This window comes from Sus scrofa, chromosome 13, assembly GCF_054392235.1.
Source record: "Sus scrofa isolate SSC_HxYL_T2T_F1_AM1 chromosome 13, Sscrofa_HxYL_maternal_Yorkshire_Landrace_v2.0, whole genome shotgun sequence".
NCBI classification, from domain to species: Eukaryota; Metazoa; Chordata; class Mammalia; order Artiodactyla; family Suidae; genus Sus; species Sus scrofa.
The window spans coordinates 216153318-216179381 of record NC_139395.1 but is presented as its reverse complement, the minus strand read 5'-3'; the positions used below and the strand labels follow the sequence as shown (position 1 = coordinate 216179381).

The window sequence follows — 26064 nt, the reverse complement described above, 5'->3', positions numbered from 1 at the left end:
AAATAGGAAAGGAGCCACTCGGGAATACAGATGCAGGCTAGGATCCGAAAGTAGAAGTACTCTGACTTTTCCTTAGAAACAGCTGCATAGTTGATACTTAACTGAAAGACTCATGTCTGCAGACTGCATAAGCTAAGTTTTTAATTTTCCTAGAATAATTATCGACACATATGCTAATAAAAATAATATTTACTTCTCGGAATTCCTGTCGTGGTGCAGCGGAAACAAATCCAACTAGGAACCATGAGGTTGCGGGCTCGATCCCTGGCCTTGCTCAGTGGGTTAAGGATCCGGCGTTACCCTGAGCTGTGGTGTAGGTGGCAGACGCGGCGCGGCTCGCTGGTGTAGGCCTGCAGCTACAGCTCTGATTAGACCCCTAGCCTGGGAACCTCCATATGCCACAAGTGCAGCCCTCAGAAGACAAAAAGCCTCCTCCCCCCAAAAAATTTACTTCTCAATTAGAAAAATAAAGACAACCATGCTTCAGGAAGTGCATAAAATATAGCCAGAGGTCATTATCTTTATTTTTGTCTCAGTAGTTTTCTCAAATAGTATACAGACATTGGTATATATTCTTCTGAGAGGAGGACAGAGTGTATTCTTAATAAATGGATTATTTTCAAGTTCCTTTTCTAGCACTGACAAATATATAGGGAGAGCTATACATGTAACTGCAGCTGCTGACCTACACCACAGCCACCACACCACTGGGTCCGAGCCGCATCTGTGACCTAGGCCACAGTTTGCAGCAACGCTGGATCCTTAACCCACTGAGTGAGGTCAGGGATTGAACCTGCATTCTCACAGAGACTCTGTCAGGTTCTTAACAGGGAACTCCAGCAAATATATGGAGTTTTGGTTAGCTACTTCATGGTACATCACTTGATCAACTATGACAAAGTCATTCAAAGTGTAGAGAATGGAAAATGACTGGCTCATGTTAAATAAGGGTACAAAACGGTGCACAATGGGTAATTCCCTAAGCATAAGGGTAAAACCTCCAAAAGCTACAGACAAGGAAGGAGCGGTCATCTCAGGGAGGGAGAATTACCGGTGAAAGGATACCCCTCAGCCTCCACCGGTTTCAGTAACCCCATCGTGCCGCATGTGTATTTACACACAAAGTAAACAAATGACATCCTGCCACATTTGTCACCAAGTGTCCCAGACTCACCTCTGCCTCGACAGCCCTTTGAAGACTCTCTTCATAGTGCTCTCTGCGCTTCTTTATACACTCTTCCATCTTCATTTTCTCCTCTGTGAATGCGTTACTGCAAGTAACAACGGAAAAACCTTAGTGCAGAAGACCAGTGAGATCGTGAAGGCCGAAGCCGGGTTTTTTCTGACGTCGTGCCTCAAAGAGACCTTCATCACGTCTTCTGGAGTAAATCCTTGCCTCGTGTTTGACCTTATAACAAGTACAAGACTCACATGTGCTCTCTGCACTTACAATGGTCAAAGGAAGCTGGGAAATAAAGAGCATTTGGCGGGAATGCTGAGAAACTGGCTTACCGCTTTTATGTGGTTAGGTGAAGTGTAAAGTGATATATTAATAAACTTGATAGCACACACTCACCCTTTAGGTCAGAAATTCTATTCGGACACATACTACAAGGTAATAACCCAAATGAAAAAAGTGATCTGTACAAAGCTGTTCGTGGCATTGTTTACAACTGCTTAAAAAAATATGGGGGGCTGTGGACCACGTTGTGAATGGAAACATGTATATGGAACCATATTAAATGAGAAAAGCAGAATACGACTGCTTACTATCTGAATATATCGGTTACCAGTATATGCAAACAGTATTTCCCTGGATCAAGATTAAAACTCTTTATGGGTTCATAATAAAAATTCTTCAACAAATCTATAATTGCAGAACACACTACCATAATACAGTTAAGACTGTTAATTCAAGTAACAACAACAAAGAAAATGTTTATTAATTTTTTTGGGGGGAGGCACTGTACCCATGGAAGTTTCCAGGCCAGAGACTGAACCTGTGCCACAGCAACAAGCCAGACCGCTGCAGTGACAGCGTCCGATCCTTAACCCACTGCACCACAGGGGAACCCCCAAAAAAGTTTTAAAAACACACTTTTAGTTCCAAGCTAATTAAAAGGGAAAGAAATCAACAAGTTCACGAGTTCCGGCTGTGATGCAGCGGGCTAAGGATCGAGAGTTTTCTCTGCAGTGGCACAGGTTTGATTCCCTGTCCAGCACAGTGGGTTAAGGATCTGGTGCTGCCCACAGCTGTGGCCCAGATTTTGTCCCTGGCCTGGGACCTTCCATATGCCACAAGTGGGGCCAAAAAAGAAAAAGAAAAAAAAAAAAGCTAAGGACTTTTTACAACAACATGAAATCAAAGTAGAAACAACATCTAAAATACAAATATTTAAAGGATAAATTTATTTAAACATTAAGGAATAAAATAAAAACAGGAGTTCCCACTGTGGCTCGGTGGTAATGAACCCAGCTAGTAACCATGAGGACGCAGGTACGATCCCTGTCCTCGCTCAGTGGGTTAAGGATCCGGCATTGCCGTGAGCTGTGGCTCAGGCTGGCAGCTGCAGCTCTGATTCGACCCCTGGCCTAGGAACTTTCATATGCCGTGGGTATGGCCCTAAAAAGATAAGTAAGTAAGTAAGCAAATAAATAAAATAGAAACAGAAAATTTTAAAAAGAGGAACATAATTATTTAAAAGAAACAGGCAAAAATATATTTGGATGTCTAAATATATTTAGATTTGTGCCTCTGTATTAAAAGTATAATAAGACATTAAAATAAATTTAAGCTGAATTTGCCTGATTTCAATGGATTGATCCAGAAGTAATTCATGTTCCTTCTCCTTTCCATCATTTTCCTGGGTATACCTATGAAAGCATAACCACAACATTTTAATTAATTTTCAAACAGTTTAAAAAACATGACCCCACACAGTAAATTCTACCTACATCCATGCAAACATTTCTTGAAATCTTTACATTTCTTTTGGTTTCATTTCTAATATTTTCTAAGTATGCAAAGAATTTGGGTCATTTTCTTTGGGGGAAGTTTTCCTTCCACACCTGGAGGCAGACCCCTTGTTTCTTTCTTTACTCTAGGCCATATGCCTGCGGCACAGACCGCCTATTTCAGTCTTCGCTGTCCGCAGACGGAGTACGTCTAGGGGGTTCAGCACAGGAGGTGTCACTGGATCATCTCTGTGACAAGCCCCCTCATTTTATAATGAGGAAAAGGGGTCAAAGGTAAAGCTCAGAGATGGTGTTCAGACTGAAAGGAAGTCAGATCTTTGTTGGCAAGTTTAGAAAAAAATTTTAGGTGAGATAATTCCCCAAAGGATTGGTCTTGAAAATGAAAACAGTATCCAAAATTTTCACTTTACTTGATATAGCTTAAATAACTCAAAATATACCCCAACTGGGAAAAAAAAAAACCCAAAACAACGAAAATCACTGCTTTTCAAGTGTTACTTACGTTTCATTGGTATTTAAAACCTTTTTCATTTTCTTCTTCAGTGCCTTTAGTCTTTCTTGGATTTCTTTTTTCTCCTGTTGCCATTTATTAATTTCCTTTTCCAAGTCTTTGAGGAACCAATCTAATTCTGTCTTTGAGATCTAAAAACATTTTAGAAAGTACCTAAATCAATGAAAATGATTTATTAAAAAAAAAAAAAAAAAAAGAGCCTGAAAGACCAGAATTGCGGCAGTGGAACAGCTTAACGGAAGCCTCCAGTTCCGCAGAACACACACCCAGGACCTGGCTGCAGCAGGCTGTGCTACCCTGGCCCAACCTGGAACACAAAGTCGCACAACACACAGTCTTGGCCTCACGTGGCCTCTGAGAATCGGGGCTAGAGGAGAGGCCGTTAAACAAGAATGGATAGAGACATGACAGACTATCTGGTACTTGGGAAGAGCTTCTCAAAATCAGCGCTATCTGATCTGTCACACGGAGAACGGATTCCCAGCAGGGAGAACAGCGAGGCAGAGGTTAAGAGGAAGGCACACCTATACAAAAAAGCAAGAGGTGCCACAGGGCTGGAGTGTGAGGGGGACGTATACAAGTCAGGGCACCTTGGGTTACAACCACAAAGGGCCTTGTAAGCCGTGCTAAGGAGCGTGGGCTTTAACCTGCAGACAACAGGGAGCCAATGAAGGCTCTTCAGCAGGACAGTGAGATGAGGAGATTCTTATTTTAGAAAAATAACTCTGAAAGACACAGAGGTGGATGAGCGGTGGGTGAGAGGGTACACGAAAGCTAGACCAGAGCAGCAGCTTTCACATTTTCTTGACTGGGATGTGTGTGTGTACAGCAAACACATTTACATAATGATGCACAGCATATGTGTGTACACAGGTATGCATGTATACACATAAAAAACTAAAAAAAAAAATTGTTCTCACTCTTTGAAATGGCTTCTGATCTTTCTGTTCTTAAATACTCTATTATTAAAAACAATTTTAGTCACCGTCATTAAACTGACTTCATGCCCCATCATGAATTACAACCTTTAATGTTAAAGTCTCTGTCAGAAGAAGGTAAAATCTAAAATCTCACTGCAGTAGCCCAGGTGAGCGACAACGAGGATGGTGGTGATAACTGCAGGGATGGCGAAAGGAAACAAAGTAACCTTAGGAAGCGAGAACCCGGAGGACCACGTGTCCTTCGGGATGTAAGATGTAAAGCAGACAGTGACAGAGTTAAGGGAAGTTTCTACCTTGGATGCATTAGTACACAAAATTCTATGAACAAAAAAAGAGAACTGGGAAACATGTACTAGGAGGTACAGGAAAGAGGGAAATGAACCAAGGTAAGCATGTCCAAATAAATTTATGAGGAAACAATAAAATATACTCAGTCATCTTGACCTTGCAATCATTTTGATGGGACAGAGGAGAAATTCATAAGTGCTTGACAAAGTTTACAAATCAATGAAATAAAATACTGAATTCAAACGGTCTTTCAAAATAATCACCCAGAAAGGAATAGCGCATTTCTAAGTCTTGTTTATTCACACATCTTCTAAGAGGCTATTCTAGCTAAGTTATTTAGCACATCATCAAATCAGGTGTGTTTGGCTCCCCAAAACCACCTTTTCCAATACGGCAAACCCCCATCCTATTAATATTCTACAATCCAAAAGTCCAGTCACCAGTTAACTGGTTGTAACTTGGAAAGCATTTCCTCCTAAAAAGCCATGTGAGAAGAATCAGTTAAACATCCAACACTTTCGAAGCTTATGGTTTCAGTGGTAAGCTGAATACAATGAGGTCTTTGGTGCCAAAGAGGACACGTTCCCGGGCCAGGGGAGTCTCTGTGACTGAGGAAGAAACAGTCTCAACCTGGATTCTGGGAGCAGAGACATGTGGTGCAGGAAAGACAAGGAGGAAAGTTAAGAGGTTTCAGAGGTGGTTTCAGAGCCTCCCATCTTGCTCTTGGTACTGGGTTCCAACCTCTAGCCTCCCTCCCCCAAAACCTTCAAGCTTCTCTAGAGCCCTGACATAAGCACCCCAATCGAGGGCCTGCCCGACTCCCAGGCGGACTCTTCCTAAACGCCTTTCTGCTCCTGCCTTTCCAGTCCCTCGCTGCCAGAGCGCCTGACTGTGGCAAGGTGCTCTGAGGAGCCACTTCAACTCACCCGAAGTATTCAGACCTCACTCTTTGTCTACAGGAAGTCTGCATATGGCAAGTCCAATAGTTCTTTGTGTGCTCTTTAAAATACAATTGTGTTGTCTCTGCCTAGTCATAGAGGACTTTGGTTTGCAGTACCTACCACGATTTCAGGCGGTGTGACCCAAGGAAGTGAAAAGCTGTAGCCTGAGGCTCTGGACAGTTACGGACACCACCACCTCACACACAGAGAAGTCAGCTTTCTTACATCAGTGTTGCCCTGTGAAACAAATGTCTTCTGAATCTACAAATTCTCTTAAAGTTTTATGTCATTTTCGAAGTGTCATCTTCCTAACGCTAGCAGGTATGTGGCTTGTCAATGCTGGTCATTTAAAAATAAAATACTCTCTGGGAGTTCCCGTCGTGGCTCAGTGGTTAACGAATCCGACTAGGAACCATGAGGTTGCAGGTTCGATCCCTGCCCTTGCTCAGTGGGTTAAGGATCTGGCGTTGCTGTGAGCTGTGGTGTAGGTCGCAGACGCGGCTCGGATCCCGCGTTGCTGTGGCTCTGGCGTAGGCCGGTGGCTACAGCTCCAATTGGACCCCTAGCCTGGGAAGCTCCATATGCCTCGGGAGTGGCCCAAGAAATAGCAAAAAGACAAAATAATTAAAAAAAAATACTCTCTCTATTTGTCTTTCCTTCTTTCTTTTTTTTTTTTTTTTCTTTTTGTCTTTTTCTAGGGCCGCACCTGGGGCATATGGAGGTTCCCAGGCTATAGGTCAAATCGGAGCTGTAGCCACCGGCCTACACCAGAGCCACAGCAACTCGGGATCTGAGTCGCGTCTGCGACCTACACCACAGCTCACAGCAACGCCGGATCCTTAACCCACTGAGCAAGGCCAGGGATGGAACCTGCGTCCTCATGGTTCCTAGTCAGATTCGTTAACCACTGAGCCACGTCGGGAACTCCTGTATAAGTATTTCTAACAATCACTGTATGAATCAGAATGGACTCATATTTGGAAGAAACTAAAAGAAACAAGTTTATATTTAATATCTTCCAGTTTGAAATTCTACTAATACTAACTGCTTAATAAAATCCCAGCTTCACTTCTGCTTTCGGGAGCCTTTCATGTCCCACCTCCTGTGAGGTTCCCTGCTGCCTGAACTTCCTGCTTAAATGAGGCTTAGGATGTGACAAGGTCACAGAGGACAAGAACTCAGTTACAGAAACTCGGCGCCTCCTCCCTCAGAGAGGACAGAGTACCTGAGGCCAAGCTGCACAGACTCCGCTCTCTAGTCAAAAGCAGCGTCAAGGAGGGACACTTCTCAGCGGCCTTAGACGTCAAGGTTTCTAATGTTCCTGGGAGGCGGGCTTGCCAGGCAGTCCTGGTCCTTAAGGACGTTCAAGTCCTACCTCGGAAGCAGGGTTGACTCCAGCGGCCTTGAAACGCTCAGGCCAACTGTTTTTAGGCAGCAGAGGTTCAGCCGCGCAGTGACACTCCCTCTAGCATGGGGACAGCTCAACTCCCCTTTTCCCTGCTGCAACCTGGCTGATCCTGAATTTGCTGAATCGTTACTGTGACAGAGGTGGTGACCACCATGCCTCCCCACCTAGAGTCTATTTACCTGGCTCACTTCTGCTACCATGACCAATGTGCATGCCCACGGCCATTCGCATGACTTGCTGCTGGCGGCTACGCCAAACTTGTTCTCGCCTATCCTGTGCTCTATTTTGAGCCAGTGATTTCACCTCGGATTCAGCCCCTTGGCCAGGAGATGATGTGCAACCTCAAGGTTATGCTGGGGCACAAGAACCTACTTGGCAACAAGTATCTAAAGGAGTTCAGGTATCAAAAGGCACAAAGTATTGTAAACACACACACACACACAGCTCAGCCATGGAAAAGGCTACCTGAGTTCATCTGTCATTTGCACTAACCACCCTTTAATGACAAGCTGGCCTAGGGCAGCTATCATGAGCTTGTCTCTGGCTACATGAAAGGGAATAATCAGAATCCTTTTCTGTGAAACATGAGAATAAAAGAAATAACAGGCTATATACAACTGCATCCTGTATATGCACAGTTTACTGACATGATTATAAATACCTCGGAAGGTCTTTTACTCAGAAAACGTTTGCTTTCCATACCTTTTTTCAAAATCTGAAACTGTGTTCTAAAATAAATACTGGAGGTGCCTTTAATATTGCATATAATTTAAAAAATACAAAAAAGAATGCTAGGTAAAGAAAACACAAGATAGAAAAGATAGTATAAAACCAAAAGTGAGAATTATATAAAAATGAATGGCACGAGGTCCTAACTATTCTTCAGAAATCGTATTCAAACTTTCTGGCAAACAGAAGTCAAATAAAAAACAAGCTCACTGCACCAAGAAACCCAAGTAGTGAAACAGAGAAACAACTTCTCAGGGCCTCATAAAGAGGATGATACTGCATAAAAGTCCTGGAAGATCAGCACACTTAAGGAGCATCCAATAAATACTGGTCAAATGAAAGAATGAGTAACACCCTCAACAACATGCTAGCCTTTCACGTAGGCTAACTTGCGACATATGAAGACACAATTCACTAAACCCAGTTCTTCAGGAGCCCAAGTACACAATGAACAACATCGGCAGAGCTAGCGTCTGTAGGCTGAGCTCCAAAGATGGCTAAGAAACAGCCCTTACTCTCAGGGAGATCACAGTTTGGTACGAAAAATATGCACAAAAGATCATTACTACACCATAAACAAAAGTTGACTCAAAAAGGACCACAGACCTAAATGGAGGAGCTACACCTACAAAACTCTAGAATATAGGGGGGAAATCTTGGTGACCTCTGATCTGACACTGATTTCTCAGCTATGACACTAAAAGCATATACAATAAAAGGAAGAAAAAAAATAGAGAAACCGGACTACAATGACATTTGAAACTTGTGTGCTGCAAACAATACCATCAAGAAAGTGAAAAGATAACGCACAAAATGAGAGTAGGAGAAATATATTTGCAAATATGAAAGATGGGAGAAAACATTTCTAAATCATATATGTGGATTAGCAACTTGTACCTAGAATACATAATATATATGAAACTTAATTCAGAAATAAAAAGACAAATAACCCAATTAATAAATGGGCAAAGGACGGGAAAAGACATCTCTCCAAATTCTCCAAAGATAAAAATGGACATTAAGCACATGACAAGATGCTCAACACCATTAGCTTTAAGGGAAATGCAAATCGAAACCACAACGAGGAAAAAAAAATCCGCAATAAGAAACCCACTTCACACCCACTAGAATAGCTAAAATCATAAAGACAGATGATAGTTAAAGTGTTAATGAGAATGTGGAGAGACTGAATCACTCATACACTGCTGGTGGAAATGTAAAATGGTATGGCTGTTCTGGAACAGTCTGGTAGCTTCTCAATCTCTTAAATGTGGAGTTAGCATATGATCCAGCAATTTCACTCCGAGGTATATACCCAGAAAAAATGAAAACCTATCTCTGCAGAAAAACTTGTACTCAGATGTTCACTGCAGTGTTATTCATAATACTCAAAAAGTGGAAAGAACCGAAATGTCCATGGACTGATGAATGGATAAATGAAATGTAACATAGCAAACAATGGAATATCACTCAGCAATAAAAAGGAATGAAGTACTGAAACACATTACACAGATAAACGGATGTACATGGATGGACTTTGAAAACATTATGCCAAAGGAAAGAAGGCACTCACAGAAGACCACATAGAGTATGATTCCATTTATATAAATTGCCCAGAAGAGACATATCCACAGAATAAATCACGGGCTGCCCAGGGCTCGGGGAGGGAGAATAGGGAGTGACCGGGAGTGGTTGTGAGATTTCTTTTTGGGGTGATAAAAATGTCTTAAACTTAGACTGTGGTGATGGCTACACAACTCTGTGCATGTACTAAGAACACTTTCAGTGGGGGAATTTTAATCTGAATCGTATCTCAATAAATGGTAATTGCTGTATAATACAGTGAGGTACTGGTTATCACCACTGCATTAACAAGGGCCTTTAACCAAGCCTCAGGTTGCCGTCAGTGACCACTTCCTCAAGAAAGTGTCTGAGGACGAAGGAGCAGTGCTGGGGAAAGGTCCAGAAGAGAGGAAATCACATGAAGTGTGGAAGACAAGGCAGAGAACTGGTCAGGGAGGTGGCTGAAGACGGAGGGAGGTACCAACGACAGAAGGGTTTTAAGCTCTTGGTGATCACTGTGGCAGTGGGACGGCATCCTCCCCTCCCTCACCCCTCCTGTTACCTATACCTGTTGTCGTGTGGGGACCACGGGGCTGCCGTCACTAAAGAGGCAGTCTCTTTCCCATGCTTTGCCTAATGGGACAGTAGCAGACCTGATTCAGCAGAGACTTGAACTGTGCTTATGGGATGGTCCTTGTTTGCCCTTTTACTTACTGGAAGATGCAAGACACGTGAAACAGACCCAGTTGTCCCCACTGTCCCAGCTGAGGCCATTCTAGATCAATCCATAGCCAGCTGACCCCAGACATGTGAGCAGGCACAGTCAAGAACAGCTGAGCCCTAGCTGACCCAAAGGTGAAAGCCAAGCCCAATCAGGATCAGCTAACGCACAGACTCACACATTTAATATTTATTGGTACATGTCACTGAGGTTTTTGTGGGGAGTTGTTACCTGGCATCACACTACTCATGAAGTGCTGAGGAATGTTTTTCAACTGGTTGTGGAACTGACATTCTCCCAGGGGAGGACAAACGCAAAGGATGTGGAGCCTGACACTTAGCACCTGTTCCACTTCGCACTGCTGTGACTTGGCGCAAGAGGTATTAGCGATTCCTGCCTCTTATTTCCTTATCAGGAGAATGGAGATAATATTACATACTCTAACACGAGTATGTTAAGACAGCTTGAAATTAAATAATACACGTAAGAAATGTACAACTGCTTACAGCACATAACGTGAGCTCCACAAATGTTAGATTAAAAAAGGCGGAACTTGGCAAGGACCGTAAGTGAACAGGAGAACCCATCTCTCTACAGATGTGGGCTGAGGAAGCTCTGGCAGGCAGGGGCCACAGATTCTGTTGAAACAGGACAGAATTCCAAATTCTACTCCATAAATTATTCTGGGCCAAAATGATAGTGACATTTAAGTATCAATGTCAACTAAATACCCATCTTAGGTAGAAGAACCCTCATTAAAGCACCTTAAGAACATATGACCTAGGAGAGATGGGGAGTGGCTACTTAATGGTCCAGGGCTTCTTTCTGAGTGATGAAAATGGCTCTGGAATTAGACTGTGGTAATTGACTACACAACACTGTGAATATACTGAAAAAGCCACTGAACTGTGTACTTTATAATGGTTAAATGTGAATTTTATCTTAATAAAACAAAAAAGAACATATTCCTTTGAGCAATACAGCAACCAGCTATCCAGAACCTGCTGGCTGCAGGTCAGAGGTACACTAAAAACAACAGCAGACTCCGGCTTTAGAGTGGCTATTTTACTTTGGCAGGGAACAGGCCTAAGTATCTATTAGGGCCGTCTCCAGCTTATGATAATCAAACACCATCAGCTTCAAGTTAATAGCTAGCTCAGATTTGTACTGATGCTTTGTAAATGCCAAACATTCTTCAAGTACTTTGTAAACAAGCGATTTTTCTCAACAAGGGCATGATGGCATTCTGAGTGGACAATTCTTCCTTATTATACTTATCTCTGGCTATTCCCTACCCATTTCCGACCACCCCTGTGAGTCCTTACAAAACTATGAAATAGAGATGATATTATTATCTCTATTTCAAAAAGGTTGAGTAAGTTATCTTAGGTCACAAAGCCATTATAGGTGGTGGTGCTGGAGTTACCAGCCAGGGAGTCAGACTCGATTGCCCGAATTCCTTTGTTGTTGCTTCTTGTTGTTGTTGTTTTACCGTGCCCACAGCCTTGAGAAGTGCTTGGGCCAGGGACTGAACCTGAGCCACAGCAGTAACAACACCAGATCCTTAACCCGCTGAGCCACCAGGGAACTCCCCAAATTCTTAAACATGAGTTGTTACTGCTTGCCTCTTACTTCTCTGTAAAGGGAAAGGGATGCTGTATCCAATACATCCAAATGTGCTATCAAGTATTAGCTCATAACCTCAGTGGTCTAGAGTCAAAGGCCAAGGGAAAGAGCAATAAAAACACAATTTTTTTATATTTATAAAAGATTTTTCCACAAGCAAATTATAGGCATAATCATGATAAATAAAGAAATGGCTACAGCTAAGGAGTTCCCTTGTGGTGCAGTGGGTTAAGGATCTGGCGTTGTCGCTGCAGCAGCCTAGGTCTCTGCTGTGGCACAGGTTCAGTCTTCCCTGGCCTGGGAACTTCCACATGCCAGGAGCACAGCACGCCCCCGCCCCCCCCCAAAAAGAAAAGAAAAACAGAAAAAAGAAATGGCCACAGCTAAATCTCATCTGCTCTTGTACAGACAACAAGCTAAAGAACTGAGATGAGCAATTTATCCTGATAGGAAATGAGTATACACTTTACATGGGAAGTCTAATAACCTAACGGGTCTTGTAATTTGGGCAACTACAGAATGGCTCTTTAAAAAAAAAAATTTCTTTTTTTTTTTTTTTTGCTGCACCCATGACATCCTAAGTTCCTGGGCCAGGGACTGAATCCATGCCGTAGCAGAGACCCAAGCTGCGCTGCAATAACACCAGATCCTTAACCTGCTGCACCATACGAGAACTCCAAGAATGGTTCTTTAAAAGAAAATGGACTGACTCCTCAAGTACAACCATGTGCAACCAGAACCAGAGCCTTAGAAAAGTTAAAAAGCAGGTCAAAAGCCCACGCCCACCAGTCAAAGCCACTGCTCCCTCAGAGCCCTCCTCCCTAGGTGATAATTTACTATACATTTCTTGTGTATAAAGAAGTCTTGATGAATTCACAAATACAGGACTCAGTCAGACCAGCAGTTAATAAAACTGGACAGGCCTCTGTCAGAAAGACATAAACTTCACTCACTGGATGCCCACCGTAAATTAAGTGGCTGTACCTGCAAATCTGCCCTCGTTACTTACGGGGGTGGACACGGGCACTCTCATCCAACATGATAGGTGGCTGCAGGATGTACACAGACGAAAATACAAGGAACAAAAGAGAGTACCACTACTTTGAAGTGTGATCCACATGTAGAGATGGCTTATTAAAATGAAAAGGGAATTTCCCTGGGGCAACACAAAGTTCACAAAAATATTTCATTTTGTTAAGCCCTGCCCAAGTAGCTTATCCAAATTAGTGTTCTCTGACTGTGCAGGTTTTATTTTTGCTCATTTTCTCCTCTTCTCAATCAAAAAGACTTCATTCAACTCAGCAACTGAGCAACAAGGCTGGCCCCTTCTTACTCCTCCTATCTCCCAAGTCTCATCCCAAGTAAAAACATATCCTAAGGAATGCTGTTAACAGTTACCTCTGTGAACAAACCCTCTTCTTCTGGGTACACTTAAATCTCAATAAATGAGTTTGTTAAGGTCCCACTAAGCTAATTTTCTTCCATGTAATATATGTGACCTCAGCTACTGGTTCAGACTTCTGGAACAAATTTTTCCTTTCTTAAATGGACTACCATCCCTTTGTAACCTCCATACAAAAGACCTCAGTTTTTACAACCCAATTAAAAATGGGCAGAAGACCTGAATAGATATTTCCCCAAAGAAAACAAATAGATGGATAACAGGCACATTAAAAGATGCTCAATATCACTAATCATTAGAGAAATGCAAATCAAAAACACAATAAGCTATCACCTCACACCTGTCAGGATGGCTATTATCAAAAAGATGACAAATGTTGGCAAGGATACAGAGAAAAGGGAACCCTTGTACACTGTGGAAAACAGTATAGAGGGGCCTCGAAAAACTGAAACTACCACATGATCCAGCAATCCCACTCCTAGGTATGTATCCAAAGAACACAAAGTCACTCCTTTGAAAAGATACACACATCCCAATATTCACAGCAACAGCCATGATATGGAAGCAAACTAAGCAACCATCAATAGATGGAGGGATAAAGGAGATGTGGTGTAGATATACAGTGGAACATTACTCAGCCACGAAAAAGAATGAAGACCACGGAGGGACCTACAGAGTATTATGCTTAATGCAATAAGTCAGAGAAATACTTTATCACGTATACATAGAATCGAAAGTATAAAACAAATGAGTGAATATAAAACAGAACCAGACTCACAGATATAGAACACAAACTAGTGGCTACCCATAGGGAGAGGTAGAGATGATGGGCAAGATAGGAGTAGAAGATTAAAAAGTACAAACTCCTACGTATAAAATAAATAATCAAAAAAGATACTATTCAGCACAGGGAAATACAGGCATTATTTTGTAATAACTTTAAATGGGGTATAATCTAATAAAATATGTATGTGTATCGTTACACTCTACATATGAAACTAATATTATAAATCGACTATACTTCAATTTTTTAAAAAAAAGTCCTTAGTTTTAAAAAAGAAATACACCATGTTTCCCTTACATCTTTAACTCCATTTTCCCACTAACTCAACTGGGCCTTGCCACTAATCAGTGTTACTCCAACAGCCAATTACAAGAAAATGAAAGTGAATCTTAGCGGATGGAATCCAAGAGCAGCAGACTCGACCAGGAGACGCTGGGTGACTTTACAGTTCTAGTGTGCCAAACCTCCACGGTCATTCCTGCATTTCCTGAGGAGTACGATGATGATGATAGTAGTAGTAGTAATAGCAGTGCCAGGCAACATTTACAAGCTCCTATTAAGCACCAGGCAATTGTAAGTACAACTGGCCTTCTGTGTTCTCAGATGCGGAATGCTACCGCTGTATACAAGGTGGATACAATCTGTGGATTCTGGTGTCTGTGAGGGGGTCCTGAAACCAATCCCCTGCGAATAGCAAGGGACGACTGTACTTTACAAGTATTAATCTAACCTAATCTAAAATGGGAGCTTATTATAATTATCCAAACTCTCCAGATAAGGAACCAAAGCACAGAAATGGTCAATAAGTTGCCCAAGAACAGAATTAGGGCAGAACCAAGTCTGGATCTGAAGCCAGTCAGCCTGACTCCAAGCATCATACTCTGAACCACTAATGCTATACTGCCTCTTTCACTAAAAACAAGAATCTAACTTGGAACTTAGTCACCAGAAATTAGTTTTAGTTAATCACGCAAACTGAATTACAGATAAATGAAAATTCAAATTCCCAGCCTTTTTCTTACATAGCAACTTAAAAGGTTCTAAAACAATGCAAAAAACACTGTCACTTTAATATGTCACAGAGAAATATGAAAGCGACAACGCTGAGAAAGAATCCTTTGGCCAACACTGCAGCTCAGCTGAGGCTGCACAAGCACAATGTGGGTTGCACTGCATGAGCTTTCAGACAGGAATACCTTATTTTCTTCTATGTTCCTTTTCAACTTTTCTTCCAAGTCCTTGGTCTCTTCTGAGCCCTCGATATTCCTCTGCTCGTAGTTTTCACAGGCTTCCTTAAGCTGCTCTTGTAAAACCTGGTACTCCTTTTCAATCTGTGAAATATCTCCCTGAAAGTACAAAACAAAATTCTCTATTAAAAGTAGTTTAAAAAGCCTATTTCTGATCTTGTTCTGAACCGTCTCAAAATAGAGGAGAATATAAGGCAGATGAAAATTTATAAGGGAAATATCACAATAATTCAGGAATTAAAAACAAACTGTTCGGCAAAGCCAGCTCTTTAAAAAAAAAATTATTCGTATCACTGGAATTCACAAGGAAACTTTTCCGTGTGTACTAGCTCTGAATATTTGTTTTAGAAGGCTCGGTATTAAATTAACAGTTGGATGTGAATGTCATCCTCCACGACTGACATCACTACTTATTAAGTTTAAAAACTATAAATATCATGCATATTTTAGATATGAACAGTACACATCAACTGTGGCCCTACTTTTAGAAAGTTTTCAACTGATAGCTGCTGATTATTGCAAAAAGACAAGTTAAAATATTATCAATGGATTATTCTCAGTTATGTACCTGTCTGCCTAGATAGCTACAACAAAAGCAAACAGAAGTCATACTGTAATGTGAAACGCTGGCGGACAATAAGCACCATTTATTCACCTATTTTTTTTTAAGCCTTTCACACCACTAAAGCTTTCAGCAATCACACATCTGTGTCTGAAAGAAGCACCTGTGTGATGCTGGCAACTCCTCCCAACTGCAGGTGACTGCGCTGCCTAGACACGCAGGGACCTTGGCAGCCAGTCTTCAAAAATCTACCCCAGCGTCGTCCACCTTCCCTGCCTCCTGCCCCTTTCCCAGCATCTCAGCTTCTTCCAAGTGTAAAAAAGGCAGGGAATCAAGCCTTTGGGATTCTGTGAATTACCAGTTAGAGAACTGTGAACTATGGCTAAGATGACCACACATGCCAGTTTGCTGGGGAGAGCACTAGTTTGTTTGTCTGTCCAGACTCAAAGTTCAGCAATAGTCATACTGTCTATGTTTACATAATTGAAAAATCATGAACCTTACTATGACCCATGAGTAAGCCTTCATGGTTTCAGACCTTAGTTATTTCTGTTTTCATTCTCAATTCAGCTAAAAGATCTCAAAGTAACTTGGTATTATGAATTAACTCATATGCCCCCAAATCACCAACAGAGACAGGTGGCAAGGTATATGCCATCTCTATGTTATTATACTTAAACTTCACCATAATTCTACAAGAAATATGTTATTTTCAGTTTTTATAGACCAGAAAACCAAGGTTTAGAGAGGTCAGGCCACCTCCCAAAGTCCCAGAAGAAAGAAGCTGCTCTTGGAACAACTGCCTCACTGGTTGAGAAGCTATCGACCATACTAACATCAGTCTTGAATTTAAGAAAGCATGTGTGCGTTTTCCCAACACTAAAGAAAATACTTATTTACGGGGCAAAACCACCGAGGCTCAAACAACAGAGCATAACTGATTAAAAGCTAGGTACCAAATAAGAATTCAACGCTACTCGTTCTACTTGGTAAATATTCATATTTAGGAAAAATGTTCACCACGGCCCTGTAAGCATGAAAAGCTGACACGACCCCAAGGTTCGACAATAAGAAACTGGTCAAAAAAATTACCATGCATTCATGTAATGGAATACCAAGTAGGCATAAAAAATGATGGTAAGGAGTTCCCGTCGTGGCACAGTGGTTAACGAATCTGACTAGGAACCATGAGGTTGCGGGTTCGGTCCCTGCCCTTGCTCAGTGGGTTATCGATCCGGCGTTGCCGTGAGCTGTGGTGTAGGTTGCAGACACGGCTCGGATCCTGCGTTGCTGTGGCTCTGGCGTAGGCCGGTGGCTACAGCTCCGATTCAACCCCTATCCTGGGAACCTCCATATGCCGTGGGAGCGGCCCAAGAAATAGCAAAAAGACAAAAAAAAAAAAAAAAAAGATGGTAAAAAAGTCTATATTTACTGACATAGAAAAAGTCTAATATATTAGGACTGATAATCTGAAATACAACATATATGGTAAGATCCCATCTTTTAAAAAGCATCACTTTTCTTCGGGGGCAGGGGGGGCGCACATCTGTGGCACATGGAGGTTCCCAGGCTAGGGGACAAATTGGAGCTTCAGCTGTGGACCTTCACTACAGCCACAGCAACGCCAGATCCAAGCAGCGTCTGCGACCTACACTGCAGCTAGCAATGCCAGATCCTTTAACCCAATGAGTGATGCCAGGTAGCAAACCTGCACCCTCATGCATAGTCAAGTTCTTAACCCACTGAGCCATGATGGGAACTCCAGCATCGCTTATTTAAAAGCAAATGTTAAAGCCTGGAAGGTTGCACATCGAAATATTAACATGAGTGATGGGGCTGCAGATGACTTATAATTTCTCTTCCATAATTTTCAGTACTGTTCATTAAAAAAATTTAAGGGCTCATTATATTTTATAATTGGCTAAAACTGTACAGCTATTTGCACAAATAGCAGCAGATAACACAAAGTTCTAAACTTCTTCCTACTTACACATCTTGTAAACCATTCCTTATTAGTAATGACAGAATTGCTTCTTTTTTTTTTTTTTTTTTTTTTTTGTCTTTTTAGGGCCACACTCATGGCAAAAGGAGGTTCCCAGACCAGGGGACAAATACGAGCTGCAGCTGCTGGCCTACACCACAGCCACAGCAGCGCCAGATCTGAGCCACATCTGCAATCTACACCACAGGTCACAGCAACTCCACAGATCCTTAGCCCACTGAACAAGGCCAGGGATTGAACCTGTGTCCTCATGTATACTAGTCAGATTCGTTTCCACTGAACCATGATGGGAAATCCAAATTGCTTCATTTTTAAATGATAGAGTAATATTCATTATATGGATGTACTATAAATTCTTTTTTTTTTTTTGTCTTTTGTCTTTTTGTCTGTTGTTGTTGTTGTTGCTGTTGTTGCTATTTCTTGGGCCACTCCCTCGGCATATGGAGGTTCCCAGGCTAGGGGTCCAATCGGAGCTGTAGCCACCGGCCTACGCCAGAGCCACAGCAACGCGGGATCCAAGCCGCATCTTCGACCTACACCACAGCTCACGGCAACGCCGGATCCTTAACCCACTGAGCAAGGGCAGGGACTGAACCCGCAACCTCATGGTTCCTAGTCGGATTCGTTAACCACTGCGCCACGACGGGAACTCCTGGGTGTACTATAAATTCTTATAACTAGTCTAACATTAATTTAACTAGTCTAACACTGGATATTCAAGTTGTATTCAATTTTTCGTTGACATAAATACAGATTAAACAAATGTACAAATACCCTGTCACTGGTCTCTGTACACATATATGAGTACAGATAAATTCCAATTGCCTTTCTCAGAAACTTACATTTTTATGTTCTTTCAGTAGTGTATAAATAACTGTTTTTCTTGCTTTAAGTGGGGTTGGGCACCTTTTTTTTTTTTTTTTTTTTTTTGGTCTGTCTTTTCTAGGGCTGCACCTGAGGCATATGGAGGCTCCCAGGCTAGGGGTCAACGGAGCTGCAGCTGTTGGCCTATGCCACAGCCACAGCAACATGGGATCCGAGCTGCATCTGCGACCTACACCACAGCTCATGGCAATGCCAGATCCTTAACCCACTGAGCAAGGCCAGGGATCGAACCCAAAACCTCGTGGTCCCTGGTCAGACTTGTTAACCAAGGAACTCCGAGCACCTTTTTATATGTTTAAAAACCACCTTTATTTCTTTTAATATGGATTGTATATTCCCATCCATTCCCATTTTTGTGTGAGATTATAAATCTTTTCCTAGTTGATTTATTCAAACTTTGTATGTTAAGCAAGGAAATCAGTTCTCTGTCCTATGCTGCAAATAATCTTCCTAGTTGGTCATTTGTGTTTTGGTATTGTATGTATATGTTTTTGTTCATACATACATATATGTTATGCACATGTATGTATACATGCACACAAACATACTTTTTTTGTCATGCTGTTCATTAACCTTATGAAAAAAATTTCCTTTTTTTTCTAGGTACTTTTCTGGGCCCATTTTTTAATATTTAAATATCTGATCAGCCTGGAATTTGTTTTGGCACATGGAACGAGGTAGGATCTAAATTTTTTCTAGCTGGCAACCCATTTCCCCTCACACCATGTATTTAATAATCTACTTTTTGCTCACCGATAGTTAACATTTTTATTAAACCTTACATTTCTATATTTTATTCTACTAGACTCTTATTCTCGTGGTCTATTTATGTGCTAATATAGATTTACATTATATTTTAATATCTAGCTAAACAACGCTCCTTCTTACGGTTTCTTTGCCATGGGCAATCTTGCTGTTTGTTTTTCTCTATGAAGTTAAAAATCAATTCGTCCAGTTTCAGATAAACTCTATGCAGCAGCCCGCTACCAAGGGGACCCCCCCGAGATACCTCTCCTATAATTTATCAGGGTTGGTCTGTGTGACCAACACAAATACAGAAGAAGTGACACATTGCTACTTCCTCAAGTAAGTCAAGAAAGCCACTACTACTCTGCCTCGGATCACCTGCTCTGGGGAAAGCCAGGCCCCAGGAGGCCGGGCAAGCAACTGAATGAAGCCTCCTACCAACAGCCATCACCGTATTGCCAGGCACAGGAGTGGGCCCTGCTGGAAGCAGAACCTTTGGTCCCAGTGACTCCTGCAGATGACTGAACTAAGGTTAAGAGATACCCAGAAGCATCGAGCCAAACTGCTCCTCCACTCCTGACTCACAGAAATTGCGAGCTAACTTGTTCTGCAGCGACAGATAACTAATGCATTCTGTTTGTACTGAGATTGTGTTAATCTCTTTAATAATAGGGTCTTCCTGGTCAAGTACAGTGAACACTTTCTCATTTACTTAATCTTGTTTTTTTTGACTTTTTAGGGCCTCACCCGAGGCACATGGAAGTTCTCAGGCTAGGGGTCAGATTGGAGCTACAGCTACCGGACTACACCACAGCGGGAGCAATGAGAGATTCCAGTCGTGTCTGTGACCTACATCACAGCTCACAGCAACGACGGATCCTTAGCCCACTGAGGGAGGCCAGGGATCAAACCTGTGTCCTCATGGATACTAATCAGATTCATTTCCACTGAGCCACAATAGTACTCAAAGTAGCATTTTAAAGTTTTCTTTGACAAATTTACATATTTTGTCTTTTTTTTTTTTTTTTTTTTTTGTCTTTTTGCTATTTCTTGGGCCGCTCCCACGGCATATAGAGGTTCCCAGGCTAGGGGTCCAATCGGAGCTGTAGCTGCCGGCCTACACCAGAACCACAGCAACTCGGGATCCAAGCCGAGTCTGCAACCTACACCACAGCTCATGGCAACGCCGGATAGTTAACCCACTGAGCAAGGGGCAGGGATCAAACCCGCAACCTCATGGTTCCTAGTCGGATTCATTAACCAGAGCCACGACGGGAACTCCTTTTTTTTTTTTTTTTTTGTAAAGAAATTTACATATTTTATCTTTTTCTTTTTTGGCGGCCCCAATGCACATGCAGTTCCGGGGCCAGGGATCAGATTCAAGCTGTGAACTAAGCCTCAGCTGTGGCAACATCAGATCCTTAACCCACTGTGAGGCTGAGGACTGAATCTGAGTCCCAGTGCTCCCAAGACACCCCAGATCCCACTATGTCACAGTGGGAACTCTCCACGTGTTTCACCTTTCTGTTTCTACTGAAAATGGAATCTTTTAATATACTTTGCAATGGGTTCTTAATATATGGAAAAATATTTTATTCAAACATTTTTCTGAATTCTCTAACATTTTGTCATTAGGTTTTCAGTTATCATTTTGGATTTTCCAGGGACAGTCCTACCCTCTATAAATAATGATACTCATATCTCCACCTTTAAAATCTTGTTTTCTCTTACCTAATTTTGTCAGCTATTATCTCCAGGATAATAAACACTAGGATGATATATAACTTTGAAGCAAGATGATGGCGTTTTGCTTAAGAGAGAAAGATATAATACACATATTGAAAAGTACTCAACTATTCTCATTTTACTATGAGTTTTAGTCAAGGAAAAAAACCCTGAATTTTATCTAATATCTTTTCAGCAACTACGGAGCTGATTAAACAACTTTTCCCTTAAGATACACTACGAGTTTTATTCACAGATTTTCTCAGCGAATCATTCTTAAAGCGGTGAAGGTCTTCACACTTCCTTATTATTCATGTGAACAAGCTCTTATTGATAAATCAGTTTGGATCATATTACCAGTTAAAACCACAAAAACATTATACTTCAAAATAAATAAGCCAGATTAAAAACTTATCTTTTCCTCTGCCTCCCCTTCCCAAATTTCAATAACAAAAGCAACAATTTCCTGTTAAGTTTCTAAAGCTTATTCTATAAGAATGTTTTGTATGAATAACTGGCTCCAAAATAGCTCTAAATTTGTTATTCCCATCTAGTTAAATTAATGAATTTAAACCTTTAAACGGTTTAATACAATTTTGACTAACCTGTTGTGCCTCAAAAGGATTATATGGCTCAGTATTGACTTCTTGATGTGTTATATTCCAAGACACCTTTGGGGAAAAACAAACACTTTAAATTCAATCTATCTCAATTGCACTAGTGAAATAAATCCATTACGTTACATAATAACATTTTCAAACATGCCCATAATTTTTTTTCAAGGTTTTTTTTTTTTCGCCAGTTTAGATGCTTTCTACAGACATTCAAATTATTAAAAAGAAAATGATTTTGACTCATTTCTCTTCACATGTTTTTTCAAAGCCTACCAGAAAACAAAAAACTTAATGAGTAGGAGAATAATCCAGTGGGGGTTTAAGGAACCCGTGTCTGCTGAAGCTAACCACAGAGAAACCTTAAGCTACTTTCACGCTTGTTAGAAGGAACTTTAACTCAAATCCCTCCTGTCTCTCCGCCTGACTGTCTCTTTTAACTCCTCACTCCTCCCCTGCTGTGTGTAGCCCTCACTGCCCCCTCTTCCTTCCTCTCGGCAGCTGCCCATGCAGAACGCACACTCCCTTCCTTCTCCAAGCGGTCTGTCTTCAGGGCAGGCACCTGAGTGGGGGGGCCTCCTAGCCCAGGGCTGCTGTAACCAGGCGGGGAAGCCAGAATGTCACGGGCCTCACTGTTAGGACATGCTCTCGCTACAGAAACAGCCACACCTTCCACCACACTTTTATTAATTATTAAGGTGATGTTTTGGCTCCATCTGCTGATTCCACTCTCTTAAATTTTTCAACTAGTGCAAAACTTGGACAGGAAGAAGAATTATTACTTAAAACCCCCAAATTCCTTCTGAAATGATCTGTCACACTCTACAAAAGGGTTCACAAACTCCATCATTTTAAACAATTTCAGTAGATATAATGGCAATGAAAAATGAAGAGGAAAATTTAACTTCAGTATTAAGAAGACTTTTTTCTTTTTCAGTCTTACCTGTATGGCAACCATTTGTGTACGTGGAGTATCTGTTACTTCATCAGTATTTTCTGGATTTTCCTCCCACTTGGCAGAATTTCCACAGTGACCATCGTTTCTGTTAGACTCACTGGGGGCTGTATCAGCCCCATCTGTGAGGCACTGTGGCTTTACTGGTATTTCCGAAGAGTCCTGAAGGATCTGTGTTTCAGGGACAATCTGGGGACCAGGGGCGTTCTCGGCAATGAAATGGTGACCCTCAAAACGCACGTCTGTTATGTCGCTGGCTACAAAAGATGGCACCACTGGTATTGATCTTTGCAGCTGATATTCAGAAGAAACGGTGGCCAGAGGTGTGTAAATGCTATACTGGGGCATGGTCGGTAACACGTTTATAAACGCAGGTGGCGTCTGGGTAATGTCAAATCCCCGAAAGGGAAGATACGTACAGTATCCTGTGACCAAATGCGGCTGAGGCCAATAGGTTGGTTTCACATCCTCAAGAATTGGTTTGGGACAGTTGGAGACTTGCTTGTGACCTGCCTCCTCAGAGACTGGTTTGGGGGGATCAGAAGAGACCCCTTTGGGCTTCGCATCCTCAGAAACTGATCTGGAAGAATTATCGGAAATTGGTTTTGGCTTCACAGCTTCACAAGCTGGTTGGGCAGAATTAGTACAAGTAGGTTGGGGCTTCAGATCCTCAGAAGCTGGTGCTGAAGATAAATCAGATACGGGTTTGGATTTTACATCTGGTTTAAATTCCCTAGCAGCTGGATTCAGCGGTAGTTTAACTCGTAAGTACTCTCCTGTTTTTGAAATTTCTTCGACTTTTGTCTTAATGTTTTTCTTCTTTCTCTTTTTCTTGAGCCGTAATGCAACTTTCTTCAGTGCAATACAGTTGTCAATCACAACAAAACGAGGACATCCCAGGAGAAAAGATTTCAAACCTCCTGCTTTTTCTAGTATCTGTCGAGTCTCTTCTGGGAAGAATTCATATTCTTCGGAAAACATCTTGTTACTCATGTCCAAGGGGCCATGTTCCTCCAACAACTGGGAGAAATAACTTGAGAAAAAATTCACATTTGCATAAGTTATAAGGACGCTCTTGATTATTTGAAAAAAGTATTTCCCCAAAATTTTCCCAAAGCAAAATACTTCATTCCTAACTGATCTCAACACCTCCCCAACAAATTACACTCATATTAAATCTGGGAAAGGTTAACTGCACTCTATGACACTATAAATAAAATTCTGTTTGCCCCTCAGGAAATAGTCTTTTAAAAATTTTTTAGGGAAAAAAAAAGGAGATTTAAAAATTGTAAGTTTCAATTAAATAATTATTCAATCTTATTTAAAAAGCAATGAAGAGCAAGAAAACTTTTTTGAGAAAAAATAACAAGGCTATCAATAACAAGAATATCACATGAGAAGTGGGATATCAAATCTCAAAAAAACCCTATTGGAATTTGTATATAGTAAATCTATTAACATTTTTCTGCTTAGAAATATGCAGTGATTCAGAAATACTGAAATCAGTTGGGTCTGATCAATAAACCAACACAGTGCAGGATCCACAGATAGGGGCCAATCCCCTAACCTGCCTCCATCTGGGCGCTGTGTTTAATGCTGACCAAAAAGATAACTTATTTAGGAGGACGGTAAAAACGATACTTCTTTGAAGCAAAAGAAAACCACCTTATGTGCAGATGCTGCTGCAGAGAAATGCACAGGACAACTACAAGTGATTAACCCCTATTCAAAGCAACCACCACACTGAAACATAAAGACCAAAGGCCACTTCTCTTTGCACTGCTGGTCTAAATACTTCAAAGATATCAGTCTCTCTCTCTCTCTCTCTCTCTTTTTTTTTTTTTCTTTTTAGGGCCACAACCATGGCATATGGAGGTTCCCAGGCTAGGGGTCGAATTGGAGCTACAGCCACCAGCCTATACCACAGCCATAGCAACACCAGATCCGAGCGCGCGTCTGCCACCTACACCATGGCTCATGGCAACGCCAGATCCTGAAGCCAATGAGTGAGGCAGGGATCGAACCCGAATCCTCATGGATATTAGTTGGGTTCATTACCACTTAGCCATGATGGGAACTCCAAGATTTCATCTTTAATGAAAATTTCTAAAGGCAGAAAGGGCTGTGGGAGGGTGAGGCAAAAAGAAATCACTGTAGTCTCAGGAACAATAACCCTTGTTGAGGATTTTGGCTGACGGGTAAAAGTAACACTGGCCCCACCATCTATTCTGAGAGAGACCTTTCTAGTTGGTGCTGAGCTGCTATCAAGCAAGAGCAGAATAATTCATTAATGGTCTATGTGTATTTACATTTTGCTCTTCATGATGCATACTGGACAGAATCACTGAAAAATAAAGCTTTTCTACCTGGATTGAAATACTTATCCAGAACGGAATAATTAAAGGAGTTCTTGTTGTGGCTCAGCGGTTAACGAACCCAACTAGCATCTGTGGGGCCAGGTTTGATCCCTGGCCTCGTTCAGTGGGTTAAGGATCTGCCATTGCCGTGAGCTGTGGTGCAGGTTGCAGATGTGGCCCTCAAAAGGCAAAAACACAAAACAAAATGTAATAATTAAAGAACAGAGACCACAGGAAAGGAAATCCTTATCAGAAACTGAGCAATGAGTTTTTCAATAGCTAGCAACATAACTGATGAGGCAGATCTGGTGATGATTACTAAGTGACTAATACAAAGCAGATTCCTTACTACTCAGCCATAAAAAAGAATGACAATGCCATTTTACAGCAACATGGATGGAATTAGAGACTCTCATACTGAGTGAAATAAGTCAGAAAGACAAATACCATATGACATCACTTATAACTGGAATCTAATATGCAGCACCGATGAACCTTTCCACAGAAAAGACAATCATGGACTTGGAGAATAGACTTGTGGCCGCCCAGGGGGAGACGGAGGGAGTGGGAGGGATCGGGAGCTTGGGGTTATTGGATACAACTTGGAATAGATTTACAAGGAGATCTTGCTGAGTAGCATTGAGAACTATGTCTAGATACTTATATTGCAACAGAACAAAGGGTGGAAAAAAAAAAAAGTACACATGTAAGTGTAACTTGGTCTCCATGCTGTACAGCGAGGGGAAAAAAAATTAAAAAAAAAAAAAAAAAAAAAGGCAGATTCTTAAAGAGCAGTTAAGGATACAAAAAAATGCCCACCATGCATTTTTATGTGACAAGGGCAAATGACAATGATGAGTGCATAGAAAAAAAATCACAGTTTATAGATTTTTAAAAATATATTTTATATATTTACAAGTTTTAAAAGCCTGAGGAAGAAAAAAAAAGCCTGAAAAAATACACACCAAAAGGTAGCTGTAGTGATATCTGAGAGACAGAAATTACTCATAATTTTTAGTTTTTCCTTTAAATTTTTTTGTTTTAAAAATTTCCATAATAATTTGCATTACTTTTATAATCATA

At 41.4% G+C, this 26064-nt stretch overlaps 1 protein-coding gene and 1 long non-coding RNA gene across 26 annotated transcripts in view; both read right to left on the bottom strand.

Annotated features, from left to right (window-relative positions):
• LOC146397887 (uncharacterized) overlaps window positions 1–26064 on the bottom strand; it is a 419652-nt gene that overhangs the window by 135718 nt on the left and 257870 nt on the right. The window lies entirely within an intron of this gene.
• Window positions 1–26064, bottom strand: part of TTC3 (tetratricopeptide repeat domain 3) — a 126340-nt gene that overhangs the window by 12588 nt on the left and 87688 nt on the right. For all 25 annotated transcript variants that reach the window (XM_084992065.1, XM_084992079.1, XM_021070969.2 and 22 more), the window contains 6 exons: window positions 22613–23657; window positions 21664–21729; window positions 15087–15236; window positions 3479–3618; window positions 2806–2874; window positions 1175–1271 (listed from right to left, as the gene is read on the bottom strand). In XM_084992065.1, coding sequence (XP_084848191.1) covers window positions 1175–1271; window positions 2806–2874; window positions 3479–3618; window positions 15087–15236; window positions 21664–21729; window positions 22613–23657 — 1567 coding nt within the window. The remainder of the gene's footprint in view (window positions 1–1174; window positions 1272–2805; window positions 2875–3478; window positions 3619–15086; window positions 15237–21663; window positions 21730–22612; window positions 23658–26064) is intronic.